At 43.5% G+C, this 20,258-nt stretch overlaps 2 protein-coding genes across 3 annotated transcripts in view; one reads left to right on the top strand and one right to left on the bottom strand.

Annotated features, from left to right (window-relative positions):
* The window catches only part of UTP20 (UTP20 small subunit processome component), a 148,421-nt gene extending 134,625 nt beyond the window's left edge, over nucleotides 1–13,796 (top strand). For both annotated transcript variants that reach the window (XM_049782797.1, XM_049782796.1), the window contains exons 55-62: nucleotides 693–824; nucleotides 1,671–1,803; nucleotides 2,675–2,862; nucleotides 5,926–5,997; nucleotides 11,007–11,261; nucleotides 11,645–11,771; nucleotides 13,104–13,249; nucleotides 13,451–13,796. In XM_049782797.1, coding sequence (XP_049638754.1) covers nucleotides 693–824; nucleotides 1,671–1,803; nucleotides 2,675–2,862; nucleotides 5,926–5,997; nucleotides 11,007–11,261; nucleotides 11,645–11,771; nucleotides 13,104–13,249; nucleotides 13,451–13,606 — 1,209 coding nt within the window. In that variant the 3' untranslated portion in view covers nucleotides 13,607–13,796. The remainder of the gene's footprint in view (nucleotides 1–692; nucleotides 825–1,670; nucleotides 1,804–2,674; nucleotides 2,863–5,925; nucleotides 5,998–11,006; nucleotides 11,262–11,644; nucleotides 11,772–13,103; nucleotides 13,250–13,450) is intronic.
* A 2,914-nt stretch (nucleotides 13,797–16,710) lies between these two features.
* On the bottom strand, nucleotides 16,711–18,152 carry LOC126021941 (ribosome biogenesis protein WDR12-like). Its single transcript, XM_049782833.1, has one exon. It carries the CDS (start codon nucleotides 18,083–18,085, stop codon nucleotides 16,823–16,825), a length of 1,263 nt encoding a protein of 420 aa, XP_049638790.1. The 5' UTR covers nucleotides 18,086–18,152; the 3' UTR covers nucleotides 16,711–16,822.
* Between the last annotated feature and the right edge of the window lie 2,106 nt (nucleotides 18,153–20,258).

A 20,258-nucleotide genomic window follows, 5' to 3' on the forward strand; every position in this document is an offset into this window, starting at 1 on the left:
TGTAAATGACCTCGATACAATGGCTTAAATGGGGATTGTCAAGAACAATCAAGAACAACTATACTTGGTCCCCAAGTATAGTGAGGAGAAGGAAAGAAAAAGTGGAGGAGGAGAGAAGAGGAGAAATACAGATGTGAAATAGTGGGGACGGGTCAAAGGGACTCAGGTACATTAGTGGTGTTAAGGAAGGACAGAACTAAATATCCAGACTCAGTCAACAACAATGAAATAATGAGACACAAATTTTAACAACAAAATTTATAAAGATGCCTGTTATGGCAGGCTGAGGTCAGGGAGGTATGGAATGGACTCCTGGAACATTGGTCGAGGGATATTGATGCTGAAACATTGAATGCCTAAAACTTGAACTATGGGGTCAGAGAGATAGCACAGCGGTAAGGCATTTGCCTTAGACGCAGAAGGACGGTGGTTCGAGTCTTGGCATCCCATATGGTCCCCCGAGCCTGCCAGCAGTGATTTCTGAGCATGGAGCCAGGAGTGACCCCTGAGCGCTGCCGGGTATGACCCAAAACACCAAAGAAACAAAAAAATAAAACTTGAACTTTGTAAATAGCAATGCTTTACATTAAAATGTTTAATAAAATAGATTTATAAAAACAAAAGTCTTTGAAAAAAAAGAATGGCCTGCTGAGTTGTGCTGACATTGTTTTCTGCTGGTTTGTTTTTGATAGAGTTTAAACAGACAGCTGGCTGCCCTGATTTGTGGCTTGTTTGTGGAAAGTGAAGGTGTCACTTTTGAGAGAAGACTTGGAACAGTTTTACCTATGATTGAGAAGGAAATTGATCCTGACAACTTCAATGAAGTAAGTTACTTACTAGGGAATTTTTCATCTAAATCTTTTCTCACTAATTTTTATTTGAGGTGCTGCACTAAATAAGTTACACAATATTTGTGTTCAAAAATATTCTTTTGGTTAAAAGAAATAACAGTTCGTTGTAGCCCATCAACTTGAGGGCTCAGTTTTCTTTTTAAGATGAAGGGTAAATAGGCCAAAATCATAGTACAGTGGTGAGTGAGGTGCTTGCCTTGAAAATGGCCGAGCTGGGTTCAATCCTTGGCACTACCTATGGTCCCCTGAGCACTGCCAACTGTGCACTCTCCAGAAAAAAGATGGAAGAGTTAGATTTTCTATTTAAGTATGTGAAGGCCAAATGTTCCCAGTAGATGACTGCCTCCCTGGGACATTTAACAGTGTCTGGAGACATTTTCAGGGATCACCCTGGAAGATCTAGTGGAAGTGAGCATCACTCTTGACATCTTTTTCCAGGAATGCTGCTGAACACCTGATAGTTTACAGGGGCCTCCTCACAGTAAAGGATTATCTGGAGGCCAAGGAGGTTTCTCAAGTCGGACAGCACATGCTAGCCATGTACAGGATGCTAAGGGGAATATCTTGCACTTCATGGGCATACAAGCACAGTGGGTGTGATATGACCTCAGTGGTACTCTAGGGCTGATCTGTCGGGCCCCTATCCCTAAACCTTACTATCATAGTGTGGCCCCAATCAAATTAAAAAAAAAAGATCTGGCTCATTGAGCAATCCTGGTTGTAGATTTCCATGCAGAAGTGAAAAAGCCCATCAACTCAGTGTCAAATGAATGGTTTGAAATAGTTGCTGTCATTGATATACTTCTATCCTACCTTTAGATCATGGAAGAAACAGAAGAAAAAGCTGCAGATCGCCTACTTTTCAGTTTTCTTACATTAGTAAGCAAACTTGTCAAAGAATGTAATATTATCCAGTTTACCAAGCCCTCTGAAATACTGAATAAAATTTGGAGTAAGTACTTTTTTAATTGAATCAAGCATTTACCCCTTATTATACTTACTTTCACTAATGACCTCTGCTATTCTGGTTTGGCCATGCCAGCACTTGACAAAATTATTAGAGATTCATGTAAAACAAACGTAGCACCCGACTTATAAAAATCAGCAGCATAGGCTGAATTTCAAGTATGACATAGTTCTTCCAGACTTTTTGTACTTTCTCCAATCCCCAAGGCTTTTTTCTGGACTATTCATATGTGTTATGTGGAGAGAGGATGAGCATACCAGGATCAGACTTACGAGCCTGTTGAGGACTCATATTTAAGACTGCTAGGACCCCTATCTGGTTTTGCTTGTTAATGCTTAGCACCTCGTGTCCCTCACCTGAACCATTTGCTTCCTAGGGGACACAGAGATGCCAAACTAACAGAGCCACGGTGAGGTCAGACCAAGCTTAAGACATAGGTAGCACACATAGCCCTGGACTTAATACTCAGAAACCACAAGGCATAGCTTTGCAATCAGCTGCTGGGAGGCACAGATTTCTGGACTTAAGAAGCAGCATGTACTATATACATGTTTCTGTTCCTGAGTTTAGATACTCAGAACTAAGGGTGCCTTTACTCCTAGGACTCTGCAAGTGCTCTGGAGCTGGATTTCCTGGTACTGCTCCTGTGTCATTTGCCACACAAGCACTTGGTTCCTTGGTGGGTCCCTGTGCCCTGCCAGCTCTCAAACTTAACAGTGCGGTGTCTCAAGCAAGACTGCACAGTAGTCTTTTTGTTTTTTATGTTGTCTTTTTTATGTTCTTTGGGATACCAGGCACATGCCAGGCCCAGGTGAAAAAAAAAAATGTCGATTGAGCATGTGTATGGTTTCTGCAGGCCACGTGCATGTGCACCTCCGACACCCACATAACTGGGTATGGCTCACTGCGGCCCAGATCTTTGGTTTGCTCTTCGCTGCTTGCCACCCTGAGGAACTGGTTCAAAAATGGAAGGCCAGAAAGATGAAAAAGAAGGTGTCGGGGCCCGTCGCTATCATGTTCCTAACAGGGGACCTCGATCAGAAGGTAAAGCTTTCTCTGCCCAGCTCAAGGTCATTCTCGCCGTTCTTGGGGGCCCTCAGGAGAACCTTCCAGCCACTAAGCTTGTGACCCAGGCGAGTCAGGAACTGAATAAGGCCACTTGAATTTCAAGGAAAGGGTTGGTTGATTCATTCATTGTTTGCTCACTCACTCCTTCCTTCCCTCCTTCCTCTCGCTTCATTCTTTCTTTCCTCCCTTACTCCTCTCTTCCTTCATTTGCTACTTCCTCCCTCCCTCCCTTTTTTCCTTCCTTCCTCCCTCTTTCCCTCCTTCCTACCTCCTTCCCTCCTTTCTTCCCTCCCCTATTTTTGCTTAATCCTGGCTCTGTTCAGGATTTACTTCTGGTAATACTCTGGGGAACCATATGAGATGCCATTGATCAGATCCAAGTGGGCTGTTTGCAAGGCAAGCTCTTTTTTTTGTTTTTGTTTGTTTTTGTTTTTGGGCCACACCCTGTGGTGCTCAGGGGTTACTTCTGGCTGTCTGCTCAGAAATAGCTCCTGGCAGGCACGGGGGACCATATGGGACACCGGGATTCGAACCAATCACCTTTGGTCCTGGATCAGCTGCTTGCAAGGCAAACGCCACTGTGCTATCTCTCCGGGCTCAAAGCTCTTTATGCACTATAATATTGCTCTGATCCCTAAATATTTTTCTCTTTCTCTTTTTTTTGGTTTTTGGTTTTTGGATCATACCCAGCAGCGCTCAGGGGCTACTTCTGGCTGTATGCTCAGAAATCACTCCTAGCAGGCTCAGAGGACTGTATGGGATGGATTTCGAACCACCGTCCTTCAGCATGCAAGGCAAAAATGCCTTACCTCCATTCTATCTCTCCGGCCGCCTTTTTCTCTTATTTTGTTTTGGGGGGCCATACCTGACTATGTTCAGGGCTTAGTCCTGGCTCTGCGCTCAAGGATCCTTCCTGGCAGGGCTCAGGGGACCATATGGAGTGCAAACTATGCTATTGTTCCAGCCCATGAAATGTGTATTTTTTCATCCATTCTCTTTTTGGGAGGTCACATCTGATGATACTCAAGGCTTACTCCTGGCTCTGCTTGCCCACTATGTGATGTCCTTATCAAATTTGGAAAATAAGATAAGTATTGTCTGCCCTGGGTCCTTCACAACCTTGTTGATGAGTAAATGAGATCAGACTCACTCGATCAAGTTGAATAAGAACCAGGTTATCTGGGGCCAGGAAGGTAGCGCTAGAGGTAAGGTGTCTGCCTTGCAAGCGCTAGCGTAGGATGGACGGCGGTTCGATCCCCCGGCAACCCATATGGTCCCTCTAAGCCAGGGGCGACTTCTGAGCGCATAGCCAGGAGTAACCCCTGAGCGTCAAACGGGTGTGGCTCAAAAACCAAAAAAAAACAACAACCAGGTTATCTGTTTTTAATTCTGAATCTAAAAATAACTTGACTCACAGGGGGAACTCCATCATTATTTAAGTTGGAGAAGAAGAAGAAAAGAGGATGAAAAAAAATAATACTGGGATGTTGCAAAACTGTTTACCAGTAACTTCAAGATCATTATCTCTAACTTAAAATATCTCGTTTTGGAAGATGCAAATTAAAACAACAATTAGGTACCATCTCACGCCACAGAGACTGGCACACATCACAAAGACCAAGAACAATCAGTGTCAGCAGGGATGTAGAGAGAAAGGAACTCTCATTCACTGCTGGTGGAAATGTCATCTAGTCCAGTCTTTATAGAAAATAATGTGGAGATTCCTCAAAAAACTGGAAATTGAGCTTCCATATGATCCAGCTATACCATTCCTAGGGATATAACTTAGGAACAAAAATGCAGTTCAAAAATTCCTTCCTTACACCTATATTCATTGCAGTGCTATTTACAATAGGCAAGACTCTGGAAATAACCAAGATATTATTCAACAGATAAATGGCTAAGGAAACTGGCACATATATACAGTGGACTATTATGTAGCCGTCAGGAGAGATGAAGTCATGAAATTTTTCTATGCATGGATGCAAATGGAATCTATTGTCCTGAGTGAAATAATCCAGAGGGAGAGAGATAGACGTAGAATAGTCTCACTGATCTATGAATTTTAAGAAAAATTAAGGACATTATTGTAATAATCCCCAGAAACAATAGAGATGAGGGCCGGAAGGACCGGCTCACAATATGACGCTCGCCACAAAGAGTGATGGTAACTACACTAACAAAAAGTGAGATAACTACACTAACAACTATCATGACGATCTTAATGAGTGAGAGAAGTAGAATGCCTGTCTCAAAACAGGTGGGGGCAGGTATTGGTGGGAATGTTGCCCTGGTGAAGGAGGGTGTTATGTTTGTGACTGAAACCCAACTACAATTATGCTTGTAATCATGGTGCTTAAAGATTTTATATATAAAAAAGAAGAGAATAAAAAAGAAAGAAAAATAAAAGAATAGTAGCAAGCACATTAAACAAATAAAATACCTCTTTTTTTTTGTTTTTTGTTTGTTGTTGTTTGTTTGTTGTTGTTGTTGTTTTTTGCTGTTGTTTTATTCTGTTTTTGAGGGGATCATACCCAGTGATCTTCAGAGGTTCCTCCTGGCTCTGCACTTAGGAATTATTTCTGGTGGTGCTTGGGGAACTATGTGCAATACTGGGGATCAAACCCAATTCCTCTACATGCTAGGCAAGTGACCTACCCACTGTACTATCTCCCCAGCTCAGTACTCATTTCTTTGGACATCAGTGGTGGCCCAGGTCGAAGAGAGAACAGTTTCTGAATTTCTAATCATGGACTTTCATCTCCAGACCTGGGCAGGTAGGTGTCAGCCATCCAGAGTAAATCCTAATGCTCAGTTATGCTATTAGTGCATTGGAAGTTTTTAAAAATAGCCAGAAATAGGGCCAAGGAAATGACTCAAATGAATGGAGCACATGTTTTATATATGGCAGCCCCCACTCTAAGGTCCAGGATCACATGCATGGTCCCCAGAAGTAGACCGCAAACAATGCCCTATATTCACACAAACAAAAATTTTCAGATTATTCTAGATTTGCTAATGCCCATTTTCTTTTCACAGATGAAAAGTATCTCCCTTGCCTCCTGCCATCAGTTGCATTCCAAATTCCTAGATGACTCTCTAGGAGAACAGGTAAGCATTATAATTCTCACTTAATATAAGGGACCTATTACTGACCGTCTTAGAAATAAGGGGCCAGAGAGATAGCATGGAGGTAAGGCATTTGCCTTTCATGCAGAAGGTCATCAGTTTGAATCCAGCTTCCCATATGGTCCCCCGTGCCTGCCAGGAGCAATTTCTGAGCATGGAGCCAGGAGTTTCCCCTGAGCACTGCCAGGTGTGACCCAAAAACCACAAAAAAAAAAAAAGGAAGAAAAGAAATAAGCGCACATTGGGGCCAGAGAGATAGCACAGTGGTAGGGTGTTTGCCTTGCACACAGCCAATCCAGGATGGATGATGGTTCGAATCCCAGCATGCCATAAGCTCCCCTGTGTCTTCCAGGAGCAATTTCTGAGCACAGAGCCAAGAGTAACCCCTGAGTGCAGCTGGGTGTGACCCAGCACCCCCCCCCCCCAAAAAAAAAAAACAAACAAAAAAAAAAGAAATAAGCTCACATCTAGTAATTTTGTTGATGTTATTTTCTTTTGATGTTTGGAAAATCCCATAAAATATAGACATAAACTCGTTTGTTTTTAGGATGAACGTGAGTCTAGTAAACTCTTGGCTCCATTTAAACTCCCTATTAAACATGATGCAGTGGGTGGCTAATTATTATTCATCTTTCCATCTTTAGAGCTACTACTCTGTACTAGTATTGAAGCTTTGGAAGATAAAATCACTGGTTGTCTTTTGGTTTTTGGGTTACACCCGGTGACACTCAGAGGTTACTCCTAACTATGTGCTCAGAAATTTCTCCTGGCTTGGGGGACCATATGGGACGCAAGGGATTCGAACTGCGGCCCGTCCTAGGCTAGCATACACAAGGCAGATGCCTTATGCCCTGCACCACTCCAACTCATGGTTTGGTGTCTTTAAATCATAAAGTGAATGTCCTGCTCTTCTAAAATTTGACAAGAAGATAGTAAGTAGTGTTCTTGCTACCTTGAGAATTCTCTTTAACAGGAAATACTCATTCCACCACTAAAAATGATGTATGTATTTTCACATTATAAAATGTAATTTATTTAGGACTAAAGAGATACAGATAAGATGCTCACCTTACATACAATTGACCACGATCCATCCAGCAACACATATTGTTCCAAGTTCTGCCATCTGTGGCCCCCAAACAGCCAAACAAAAAAAAAGTAATTCTGGGGTCCAGAGCAATATTACAACAGTTAGGATATTTATCTTGCATGCAGCCAACCTGAGGTTCATTCTGCACCCCATATGGTCACCCAAGCTCACCAAGAGTGATCTCTAAGCATGAAGGATTAAACCTTAGCACCACTAGGTGTGACTTGGGGGGAAGAGACTAACAACAACACAACAAATATGTAAAATAAAATACAGAGAAGAGTGTTTTGAAATATGTAAATTACTTTTGAATAGTTGGATCTAATTATTTTTCTTTTAATAAAACAGTTGGGTTAATGGCTTTTGTGTGAGGACACAGAAGTGGTATCTGGATCTGGAAGACCTTTGACTGTGTCTCATGTCAACCATTACAGCTATATTTAAGAAATAGGGACATGGGGCCGGGCGGTGGCGCTAAAGGTAAGGTGCCTGCCTTGCCTGCGCTAACCTCGGACGGACCGCGGTTCGATCCCCCGGCGTCCCATATGGTCCCCCAAGCCAGGAGCGACTTCTGAGCGCATAGCCAGGAGTAACCCCTGAGCATCACCGGGTGTGGCCCAAAAAAAAAAAAAAAAAAAAAAAAGAAATAGGGACATGAGGGCCCGAAGAGCTAGCACAGTGGCTTTTGCCTTGCAAGCAGCCAATCCAGAACCAAAGGTGGTTGGTTCGAATCCCGGTGTCCCATATGGTCCCCTGTGCCTGCCAGGAGCTATTTCTGAGCAGACAGCCAGGAGTAACCCCTGAGCACCGCTGGGTGTGGCCCAAAAACCAAAAAAAAAGAAAAGAAAAAAGAAATTATTTGGGGCCGGAGAGATGGCATGGAGGTAAGGTGTTTACCTTTCATGCAGAAGGTCATCGGTTCGAATCCCGGCGTCCCATATGGTCCCCCGTGCCTGCCAGGAGCAGTTTCTGAGCACGGAGCCAGGAAAAACCCCTGAGCACTGCCGGGTGTGACCCAAAAACCACAAAAAAAAAAAAAAAAAAAGAAAGAAAGAAATAGGGACATGAGACATTAGGTGAAGTCTCCATCCAAGATCATTTAAGATTGATCTTAGGTGTCATGCTTATACGTAGACAGAATTTTAAATAAAGATTTAATTAATTAATTTATTTATTTATTGGTTTTTGGGTCACACCCGGCAGCGCTCAGGGGTTACTCTTGGCTTTATGCTCAGAAATCGCCCCTGGCAGGCACAGGGGATCATATGGAATACCGGGATTCGAACCACCGTCATTCTGCATGAAAAGCAAACGCCTCACCTCCATGCTATCTCTCTAGCCCCTAAGATTTTTAAATAGACTATGCAGCATGCTCTGCAAGTCTGTGTTCTCCTTTGAACATTTCTTACTTGCCTTTTATGTTCCTTTGCTTATTTCAGTACTCTGGAAAAGGCTGTGTTCTCTCTTGAACGTATATTTCCCCTTTCTCTACTCTCACATCTTTCTAAACAAGTTTCTTTTTTTGTTTTTGGGCCAACCTGCAGTGCTTAGGACTTATTTCTGGCTTTGCAGTCACGGATCACCCTTGACTGGGCTTAGGAAATTATATGGGTGCTGGGGATCAAACCTAGGTCAGCTGCTTAGAAGGCAAATATCCTACTTGCTATATTATCACTCTAGCCCTTAATCAAGTTTTTTCTTTTTCTTTTTATTTTTTTTTTTTGGTTTTTGGTTCATACCCAGTGGTACTCAGGGATTACTCCTGGCTCTGCGCTCAGAAGTCGTTCCTGACAGGCTCAGGGAACCATATGGGATGCTGAGATTTGATCCGTGGTCCGTCCTATGTTGGCCACATGCAAGGCAAACACCTTACCGCTATGCTATTGCTCTAGCCCCTTAAGTTTTTTCAATAAACCTGCTTCAGGTGCTGGAGCGATAGCTCAGTGGTAAGGCCTTTGCCTTGGATGCAGTTGACCCATGACGAACCTCGGTTCGATCCCCCAAGCCAGGAGCGATTTCTGAGTACATAGCCAGGAGTAACCCTTGAGCATCACAGGGTGTGGGCCAAATAAATAAATAAATAAATAAAAGTAAAAAAATAGATTTGCTTCATTTAAAAAAAAGAAAGAAAAGAAAAAGATATAGCACGCATCATTGTATGGCAAGATTGGGGAAGAATGCAGAGCCATTACAATGAAGGCTGAAGGAGTTCTGCTGAGATGGAGAGCCAGAGGAGTCTCACATACAGAATCACTTTTAACAGAGGCTGAAATAATATACAGTAAGGACAAGGAGGGAGGGAGAATTATTGGTACTGAACCAGAAGGAAAGAAATTGTGGGCCTTCTTTATTGCTGATCTTAGAGTACGTTAATAATGGGAAGTTGCTTTCATGGGCCTATCCAGACCTGGGCCTATCTCCATAGAGGTCATACTTTTCGAAGGAGGAAATTATTTCCTTGACATTAGATCTTGATGGCTAGGCCAACCTTAAACAGTCTGGGGCTTTCTAACCCTGCTTTTTGGGGAACATTTGTTGCATAGCACTTATGTCAACCAGCGTAGAGAAGGAGCTTACAGCCAGCTCCACCCTCTCCCTTTATAACACCTGTGAAATGCCTACATCGGACGCTCCAGATGCCACAGTTGGGGACTTAGTAAATGAGCCCTAATTACTATTTTTTTCTAAAACCATAATTGGCATGTAAACTCTCCTCTAAGTGGACCAAATGGACAAGGAGCTATATTTAGAACTTGGCCTTGATTTTGAAGACCTTTGAATCTGTACTGACCCCTCACTTAGTCCTTGGGTCTGAGCCTTAGTTTTCTCATTTGGAAATAATTTTTAATAGGAATGTGTTTTATTTATTTTGGTTTTGGGGCCACACCCAGCGGTGCTCAGGAGTTACTTCTGGTTCTGCACTTAGAAAACGATCATGGCAGGAAGGGGAGACGATCTGGGATGCCAGGAATCGAACCTGGGTCAGTCCCAGATCAGTCACATGCAAATACCCTACCACTGTGCTATCAGTCCAGACCACTAGGAATGTGATTTTTTTTGGTTTGGTTTGGTTTTTAGGCGACACCTGGCAGAGCTTAGAGGTTACTCCTAGCTCTGGGCTCAGGAATCGCTCCTGGCAGGCTCAGGGGACCATATAGGATGCCAGGAATCGAACCTGGGTCCATCTCAGGTCCTCCCCATGCAAGGCAATCACCCTACCAAGTGTGCTATCTCTCCAGCTCCTATAGGAATGCTTTTTAATTGAATTGGAATACTCTTGCTCAAAAATGGGAATTGCTACATCTCTGAAGAATGGCTGACTTTAGTGGGAAATGAGAGCTCTCTTTAAAAATGGAAATAAATGGGGCCCAGAGAAATAGCACAGCGGTGTTTGCCTTGCAAGCAGCCAATCCAGGACCAAAGGTAGTTGGTTCGAATCCCAGTGTCCCATATGGTCCCCCATGCCTGTCAGGAGCTATTTCTGAACAGACAGCCAGGAGTAACCCCTGAGCACAGCTGGGTGTGACCCAAAAACCAAAAAAAAAAAAAAAAAAAGGAAATAAATGGTTTGGAATGACATTTATTTGATGCTACCATATGTGGTAGCTCTAGGTTACATGGATGAAAATTAATTAGAAGTGGGTTTGGTCACACTCTAAGACTGAATTTAAGAATTGTTCCCCAGAGTAGAATGGACACTAATGCCACAATACCTCTTTGTTTATTGTTTGTCTGCATTATGGAATACCTGTTTGAGGATCTGATTTATTTCAGAATTGAAAATTGAGTCCCAAGGCTAGAAAATGTTGCAGAACACATGACTTACTATGAAGTTCAATTTCTAGTGACCACAAGGAAAATTTTAAGTCTTTCCTTTCTACTCTTCCCCCCCCCCCCCCAGGTTGTCAAGAATCTGTTGTTCATAGCCAAAGTCTTATATTTGCTGGAACACAGTGTGGGTGGGAATCAAGGTGAATCTAAAGAAGACATGGTAGATGAAGAAGCCTTAGGAGAAGGTATGACGGGTGATGCTGGGGACAGCTGCACAGAGAAGGCAGAATCTGACTCCAGGTTGGCCACTCTGCCATGGCTGATCCAGAAGCTTTCCCACATGGCAAAACTGGAAGCTGCGTATTCACCGAGAATCCCTTTAAAGGTGAGTGGAGCATGAAGAATAACTGTGCGTAGCTGATCGTTTTCCTTTCTTTCCCCCACCCCCTTAAGGATTGCAGTCCTCAGACCCTAGATCCCAGTCTTTTTTGAACTCCAGGCTGCAACGAAAACTTAAAATTAAAACAAATTTTCCTAAGCTGCAGCTGTAGGGTAAAAAGCAGCAACACTGCAAATAAAAACTCTGTGGGACCTGGAGTGATAGCACAGAGGTAGTGTGTTTGGCCTTGCTCTCGGCCGGTCTGGGTTCAATTCCTGGCATTCCATATGGTTCCCCAAGTCTGCCTGGAGTGATTTCTGAGCAGAGTCAGAATTAACCCCTGAGTGCTGTCAGGTGTGACCTAAAAAAAAAAAATGCTTGACTTTCAGAGGACGTGCATCTTCAAGTTTCTGGGTGCTATGGCCATGGACCTTGGGGTAGAACGAGTGAAGCCGTATCTCCCTGGGATTATAACACCCCTCTTCCGAGAACTGAACAGCACGTATGCGGAGCAAGGTAAGCGCAGCCTCCCTCCTCCTGCATGCTTGTCCCAAAATGCCCTCTTTTCGCCCACAAGCTTCTGTCTTCCCTGCCTTCTTCCTGCCCAGCTTTCCTGGAGATTGAAGTTTACAGTGATCAGAAGAGTGGCGGATAATTGAGGCCTGTTTGTGCTGTCATTGCCTCCTCCGGTTTCCTTAGGTCCAAGAATAAAGTTTCCTCCCAAAATATGTGTTTTATTCACAAGATTGATCAAACAATCAGAGAAAACTGTTATTTGGAATGTTTCTTAAAGAACTATGCGTATACTATAATCATACTCTTAATAAGCATAAGGCCAAAAGTATGTATGTTGTCATTTTTATGAAATAGTTTTTAATTCAAGTATCTTCTAAAATTTTCCTATTTCTATTCTTTTTTTATTGTTTGACACATTTCCTCACCGTTTAAATGCTGTCTCTTGATAATAGAAAGAGAGGGAAGGTCCAAGGGTTGGGATGATAGAGACAGAGGAGACGAAGAGTTTTGGAGTATTAAAGCATGTGTAATGAACATCAAAGCAGAAGCTGTTTTATTTCTATAGCCTTCAAAGTCTGATTCTTGCAGACTGAGAGATAGTGCAGTAAGTAAGATGCATGCCTTGCAAATGACCAGCCCCACTTCAGTCCCTAACACTGCATCTAGTTACCTAAAGGATATGGCCCAAAAACCAGGGACAAAAGAGAGAAAATTTTCCCCATTCTGGAAAAAGCAAGTCCACTTTGATTCCTATCAGGCAGCATTTATTGTGCAACTGGTATATTCTGGGCAGTCAATAGACATTTCCACCAAACCCCTCCTATATTCCTATAGTTTGTAATCCACCATAGAGGACCTGAACTCTTCTAAAACTGAATGTCAAAAACCTGCAAGTTAAAAAAAAAGTTATTTGCATCTGGAAAAGAGAAGATAGGAAAGGATTTCATGAAAGAGGGGGCTGGTCATCAGCTTCAGAGGAGTAGTAGGCCTTTAAAAGAAGTTGCAGTAGAAGACTTTGAACACAGCTAATATTCTGGGACTTGTGAATTAGCATCTAGGTGAACTCTTCCCATCTGCACATTTCTTTCAAGTCCTAGCAGGGAAGAGGCTTCCTGGCCTCTGACCCATGGTTGTGTTCTAGGGAAAATGGGGTCTGGGGCTGCTGTGTCCAGCACTTCCTCCTCCTCCAAATCCCAAATTTACATCTGTGTCTGGCATGGAGGCAGTAAAAGTGATTAGGCCACAGCACTTCTAAATGGTCCACATTGCTGATTTTGTTGATCTGTTCTTTCCATGGTCACTTTCTGATTTTGATTTTCTTTCTGTGATTAGATCCTTTGCTAAAGAATCTATCCCAGGAAATCATTGAGTTACTCAAAAAGTTGGTTGGACTGGAGACCTTCTCATTAGCCTTTGCCTCTGTACAGAAACAGGCTAGTGAGAAAAGGGCACTTCGGAAAAAGAGGAAGGCTTTGGAGGTGAGTGAGTTTTTTGAGTATAGGATGTATGATCAGGCTTGACGTTGTGTGGGGGCATGTATGTGGGCGGTCGCACTGTAGAGTGAGGCACTCTGTTGTCTCACACTCAGTTCTCACAGTTGGCAAAATGATACATCTCTGCATTTGATTTTTACTGGTATAACACTTACAGTAATATAAAATTTCTCTTCCTTTGTCAAGTTTGTGACTAATCCTGATATTGCCGCCAAGAAAAAGCTGAAGAAACACAAAAATAAAAGTGAAGCAAAAAAGAGAAAGATAGAGTTCCTACGTCCTGGTTATAAAGCCAAGAGGCAGAAGAGCCGCAGCCTCCGAGACTTGGCCATCGTGGAGTGAGGTGGCCGCACTGCAGACATTAGTCTCTCAGCACACCTTGGAGCACAGACTCTCCGTGTTTTCTGAAAGAAAAGAACTTTCTAGAATGTTCTAGTCTGAATGACCGCAGATTTTATTATTTAAGTTAGCCTTTGGCATAGATTGTCTAAGAAGCTTTTTAATGTAATAAAGGTTGTATTTTCTAATTAAACATTTCAGAATATTATTGTTTCTTCCCTGTAAAGCAGGCAGCACTAGCATTTGTTGCCTTAAAAATACCACGAAAAAATATAGAATTTAGGAATAAGTCAATCGTGATATATGGTGCCTTTATGGAAGAAGTTACAAAACTTTATGTTACAAGACTTTATGTTACAAAACTTTATCAGGCATTAGGAAAGACTATCAGAGCTTTGGAGGTGCAGCGTTAATCTTGAGTTAGGAGGTTTAGCATTTCACAACACTAGTTCTCTCCGAGTTGGATTCCACTGGTTAAAATATTCATCTGAGCAAAATCCCAAGAGTTCTTTAACCCTAATGAGGTGATTTTGAAACTTATTTTAAAAAAAAGAACAGAAAGGGGCCGGAGAGATAGCATGGAGGTAAGGCATTTGCCTTGCATGCAGAAGGTCAGCAGTTCGAATTCCGGCATCCCATATGGTCCCCCGAGCCTGCCAGGAGCGATTCCTGAGTTTAGAGCCAGGAGTAACCCCTGAACAGTGCTGGGTGTGACCCAAAAAAACAAAACAAAGAAAGAACAGGAAGAGGAGCTTGTCCTCTCAGATGTAGAGAGCAAGATGCAAAAAAGGTGACAATTAGAATAGGTGGCAGATTCTCCTACCTAAATTGAGAATTAAGAATTTTGACTTCTGAAGATACAATTGTGCTATGGCAATCATTTTGCTTAGAAAGGATTACAAATATTACATAGCCTATTTTATTAATACTTCCAAAGCAAAAATATGATCAGCTGAATAAAATGGGAAAAGAAATGTAGAGCTAGAGAAATAGCTTAAGGACTAAGATACTTAATTGCTTTGTGTGCAGCCAGTCCCAGTTCAGAGTGAAATTTGATCCTGGCGAGACTTAGTAAATTTCTGTGTGCTGACTGGTAAGTCATGGACTATCTGAGTTTCTAAACTCTACCTACCCTGGATCCATCCCTGGATAAGAAAGGGTCCTCCTTTGTCAGCTCTGGCTGGTAGTTAAATAAATTCTATCACTCCTATATTCAGCCTGTTACAAAGATGCAAATTAGTACCAGAATGAGACTTTTACAGTTGATACTACCAAATGTTTTCATTTTATAAGCAACTTTGAAATTTGTTACTGTTTTTTGTTACTCCACTTACTTTATATCTCACAAGTGTGAAACTATTGAATAATTTTCTCTGACTTTCAAGTATCTTAGATCCCATGTTGTAACTAAAGAACTTTTTTTTCTGTTTGTTTTCTTTTTTGGGGGGGAAGGCACACCCAGCGACAGAGCTCAGGGATTTCTCCTGGCTCTGGAACCATATGGGATGCGAGGTATCGAACCTGCATCCTAGGTCAGCTGCGTGCGCAAGGCAAATGAATGCTCTACCACTGTGCTACCACTCTGGCCCCTTTTTTCTTGTTTTTGAGCCACACCTAGCAGTGCTCGTGTTTTTCTCCTGGCTCTGCAGTCAGTAATCAGTCTTGGCAGATTCAGGGGAACCATATGGGATGCTGGGTATTGAACCCACCTCCTCCCTGTGCAAGGCAAATGCCTGTTCACTGTACTAGCTTTCCAGACCCAAAGAACATTTTTCTAATAGCTCAGACCACTCATATATAACATAATTTAGCTTGTTTTCTTGCCTTCGCTATTGAGAACAAAGGAGTGCATTTTTATAAGTGCTTTGGTTTAGGGTCACTCCCTGCATAGTGCTCAGGCACCAGGTGGTATCGGGAATCAAACCCAGGCCTTCTACATGCACAGTATGTGCTCCAAACCACTGAACCAGTTCTCTGGTCCTGAATCAGTTTTTATAGTCTGAATAATAGTAGAACTGTTAGATCTATTAGTAATCTTTGTTTTCTGATTGCTTTTTACTTTAGCCACTGTGATTTACAGTACTATTTCTGACAGGATTTCATGCTTCCTCATTGTTGTCTCAGGGTCCCCTCCCCTCCACTACCCACTATAGCAGGGGTGGTGAACATGCAGCTCTCGAGCCACATGAGGCTCCCGGCCAAAATGAATGCAGCTCTTTGCCTCTTATCATTATTTTGTATACTGTGGCCCTTGGCCAAGTTTGGATTTTGTTCTGCTGCTTCTGAGGAGGGACCTCTGAGGAGAGATCTCCGAGCCGTAGTCCCGCCCCCAGGCTGCGTCCTCCCGTCTCCCATACCTTGGAAACCACTGCACAGGCGGGGGGGGGGGGGGTGACGGGGGGACCCGTGTGTCACATGTTGGGTCACATCTTGCCATTAGTTCTTAGTGTGGAGGACGCAGCACACCCTCACCATCGCCGCAGGATTTTTACCCTCACTCAAAATGGCAAAATGCAGTATGTGTTTAATATATTATTGTTAAAATATATGTGCTTTTGTGTGAGTGTCTGTTTTGGCAGGTCACTGTGTGGTGTGGCTCTCTGACTCTCACAGTTTAAAATTTTGGCTCTTTGTGTCGAACTTGTTCGCCACCCCTGCACTATAGTAAGGTCGATTCTGAACAATTTTCTTTGAATATTTGCTTACTGTTTATATCCCACATGAGAGTTATCCTTTATCCTCTCCTAACTGCACTGTGATACTGGCCAGCTCCATCTAAAAAGTGGCTAACTGAATTAGTCTTATAGGTGAGTAGTATTCTTTTTTGTTTGTTTTTTGGTTTTTTTTTGGGGGGGGGGGGGTTTGGCCACACCCAGTGACGCTCAGGGGTTATTCCTGGCTATGCGCTTAGAAATCACTCCTGGCTTGGGGGACCATATGGGACGCCAGGGGATCGAACCACAGTCCATCCTAGGTTAGCACGCATAAGGCAGATGTCTTACAGCTTGCACCACCGCACCGGCCTCGGTGAGTAGTATTTTTTTTTTATTTCATAAACACAAAATGTATAATAAATACAAAAGAAAGAAAAAGACAGTAAGTGATAATTATATCAAGGGTGAAATAGTTTAATTCACACAAGTTTCTTTCTGAATTCATTGTAATCTGAGTATTCTTTTTTCACTTTCTAGAGTCTCCACTGTCAAATGTCATTTACTTTCATGCCCCCACATGGGAAGTGGTCGGTGAGTATCTGTAGGAATATAATTTATTGTCTGCTCCTCCGCTTAGGAGTAACCCCGCATCTGTCCAGTCTACAGTCAGAACTGTGTCTTCATGAGCAGCCAGGTCATAGAGCTTACAGCTTCTTGTATCCCACAGCTTGACAAACTTGTCTAGGGAACCTGAGATCAGCTGCTGCTCGTGGGTTGGTGACCACTTAACGGATGTGACCCAGCCATTGTGTGAGGTGAGGGACAGCGACACGAGAGAACCATCTTTAGTTCGGGGATCCCACAGTCTGATATGCCGATCTGTGCTGCCAGATGCTAAACGTCTACACAGCGGAGAATAGGAGATACAGTTGAACACTTTATTTCCTGTCAAAGTTGTCTTCAGGGCACCGGACTCGCCATCCCACACTTTGATTGTGTGGTCCCAAGAGGCACTGCAGATTTCATCAGTGTCCGACCAGAGAACAGAGATAGCTTCTTTGTGGCCAGAGAGGGTCACGATGGGAGTCCTTGTTAGTCCCAATTGACCTGTTTTTTGTTTCTTTCTCGGTCTATCAGTGGGTTCCTCAATTTCATCTTCTTCATCTGTAGGGACTGCAGACCAAATCTTTAGCATCTTATCCCAGGAGCCACTGCAAAATTTGGTGCCAGAGCTGCGCACGGTTATGGAGTCCACGCTTCCTGCATGGCCACGGCAGCAGTGTAGGGCTTTCACCTTGTTCCTCTCCACATTCCACTCCCACAGGAGCACAGTCTGGTCCATTGAGGCGCTCAGCATCAAGCAAGACAGACTGTCTTTCTTCACCCAGGCCACATCTTTGACAACGTCGGTGTGTCCCGCAATGGTCATTATGGACTTTCCTTCTAAGGACCAAATCCGAGCAGTCTTATCGTAAGAACCAGTCAAGATCCATTCCTCGGCGCCCTGGACAGAGCTGATCCAGTCATCGTGGAGAAAGCACTGCTGTGGCTGAGGTGCCGTGTACTTCTCAACGTACTCGAGCTCCACCACCTCTTCTGATGAGATGTTTTCCAATTCCATGTGTTTGAACAAAGGCATACGCAAGAACTGCCCCTTGATAAGAAAATCAAACTCCACATGTTTGTGTAGCTCATTTTTGGCCTCCAACAATTTATTGATGAGGTTACTAAGTTCAGCAATTTCAGAAGTTGCAGGAATTGAGAAGGGAACATCATCTACTGCGTATTTCTTGTTGTCCGTGAAAAAGCGCGTCTGGAGTTGCGCCATGGTCCCGAGGAACCGGGGGCTCGGCCCGGCCAGCACGCACGCTGCGATCTCGCGGGGCGGTGGACGAGGGCCCCAGGGGCTCAGGCCCAGGCTCGGCGCAGCCGGCGGGGGATTCCGCTTCTCCCGGGCTCAGGTTCCCGGCCCGGCGCGGCACCACGAGGCTGCGCGTCCCCCGGGGCCAGGCCGCAGCGGCCAGGCCACAGCGTCCGAGTAGTATTCTTTTATGTATTTTTTAGTATTTTTCAGGAATGTCCATCCCATTTTCTATAAAGCTGCACCAATCTACAATGCCACCATCAGTGTGACATTATTTGCCAAAGTTCTTTTTCCTTCACATCATCAGTACATGTTTGCCATTCTCAAATGAGATTGGGATACCTTGTCATGGGTTTTCTCATGTGATAATTGAAGACAAGGGAGTTTGTGCTCATTGGGAGAGCATTTACCTCACATTGCATGAGACCCAAAATTTAATCCATGGCTCCTCAAAAAAGAGCAATACACTTTGATTTTTTTTTTTTTTTTTTTTGGTTCTTGGGCCACACCCATTGGCACTCAGGGTTTAGTTACTCCTGGCTATCTGCTCAGAAATAGCTCCTGGCAGGTACGGGGGACCATTATGGGACACCGAGATTCGAACCCACCACCTTAGGTCCTGGATCTGCTGCTTGCAAGGCAAACGCCGCTATGCTATCTCTTCGGCCCCTCACTTTGAATGATTTTTAAGTACTCTCAGCTGTACTCTTTAGTTGCTGTTCAATTTATAATTAAGTTGTTTAAATGGCTGAATGCTTTCAGAAAAATTAAAAAGGACGATATTTTTTTCATGTGCCTATAAGGATCTTCAAATTTTCTGCAATTTTTATTTGCAAATATTTTGGATATTAACTCCTATCAGATGTATATGTAAATAACTCCCAACCAATAGATTGACTTTTCATTTTGTGGTCGTTTATTTTAAACTTTAGCCTGAGGTAATCAGTCTTATTTATTAAAGAACCAATATTCTTTAGTGTCTAATATATTTGAGAGGTAGAATTCACCCTATGGGCCAGACCAGGGGTTGGCAACCTGTAGCTCCAGAGCCGCATGTGGCTCTTTTGAAGTTTTGCAATGGCTCTGACAACAGGATCGATAGCAGGGGGCGGGGAACAGTATCACTTAAATATTTTAAATGGCTATTAATTTGCACAAATATATTTTACATTGTTAAGTAAAAAAGTTCTTTTTTTCTTCAGTTCAGACAGCTAACTGCATGATCCTGTATATAGCGTTAAGATAAATAACAATGTATGCAGTGCTATATTTGTTTTAAATGTCTCAGTGGTTTTGCGGCTCCTAGGTTATATTTTTCCTTTGGAAATGAGTCCGAGTGGTTTTTTTTTTTTTTTTGTTTTGTTTTGTTTTGTTTTGTTTTGGTTTTTAGGCCACACCCTGTGACGCTCAGGGATTACTCCTGGCTATGCGCTCAGAAGTTGCTCCTGGCTTCTTGGGGGACCATATGGGACGCCGGGGGATCGAACCGCGGTCCGTCCTAGGCTAGTGCAGGCAAGGCAGGCACCTTACCTCCAGCGCCACCGCCCGGCCCCTCCGAGTGGCTTTCTGTCGTAAAGGTTGCAAACCCCTGTGCCAGACAACTGGCATACACACTTAATCTTACTATTCTTCAGAGCTTCCTAAAATCATTCTTGCCTAAGAATGTATGTGGCAGGGCCCGGAGAGATAGCACAGTGGCGTTTGCCTTGCAAGCAGCCGATCCAGGACCAAAGGTGGTTGGTTCGAATCCCGGTGTCCCATATGGTCCCCCGTGCCTGCCAGGAGCTATTTCTGAGCAGACAGCCAGGAGTAACCCCTGAGCACTGCTGGGTGTGGCCCAAAAAACAAACAAAAAGAATGTATGTGGCAGAATTGTAGTTGAAGGGCTATTCTTTGAGGTTAGAAGAGCGTATATGTTGGGGCCGGAGATAGCACAGTGGTAGGGTGTTTGCCTTGCATGCAGCTGACCCAGGACAGATCCAGGTTCAATTCCTGGCATCCTGTATGGTGCCTCGAGTCTGCCAGGAGCAATTTCTAAGCACATGGCTAGGAGTAATCCAAGTGCCACCAGGTGTGGCCCAAAAACAAAAAAAAAATAAAAATAAAAATAAAAGCGCAAATGGCGAATGGCATGGGA

The sequence above is a fragment of the Suncus etruscus genome, chromosome 11 (genome assembly GCF_024139225.1).
Source record: "Suncus etruscus isolate mSunEtr1 chromosome 11, mSunEtr1.pri.cur, whole genome shotgun sequence".
NCBI classification, from domain to species: Eukaryota; Metazoa; Chordata; class Mammalia; order Eulipotyphla; family Soricidae; genus Suncus; species Suncus etruscus.

What these genes read in the sequence shown, in the direction of transcription:
- LOC126021941 (XM_049782833.1), bottom strand. Translation starts at nt 18,085, where the DNA reads ATGGCGCAACTCCAGACGCGCTTTTTCACGGACAACAAGAAATACGCA.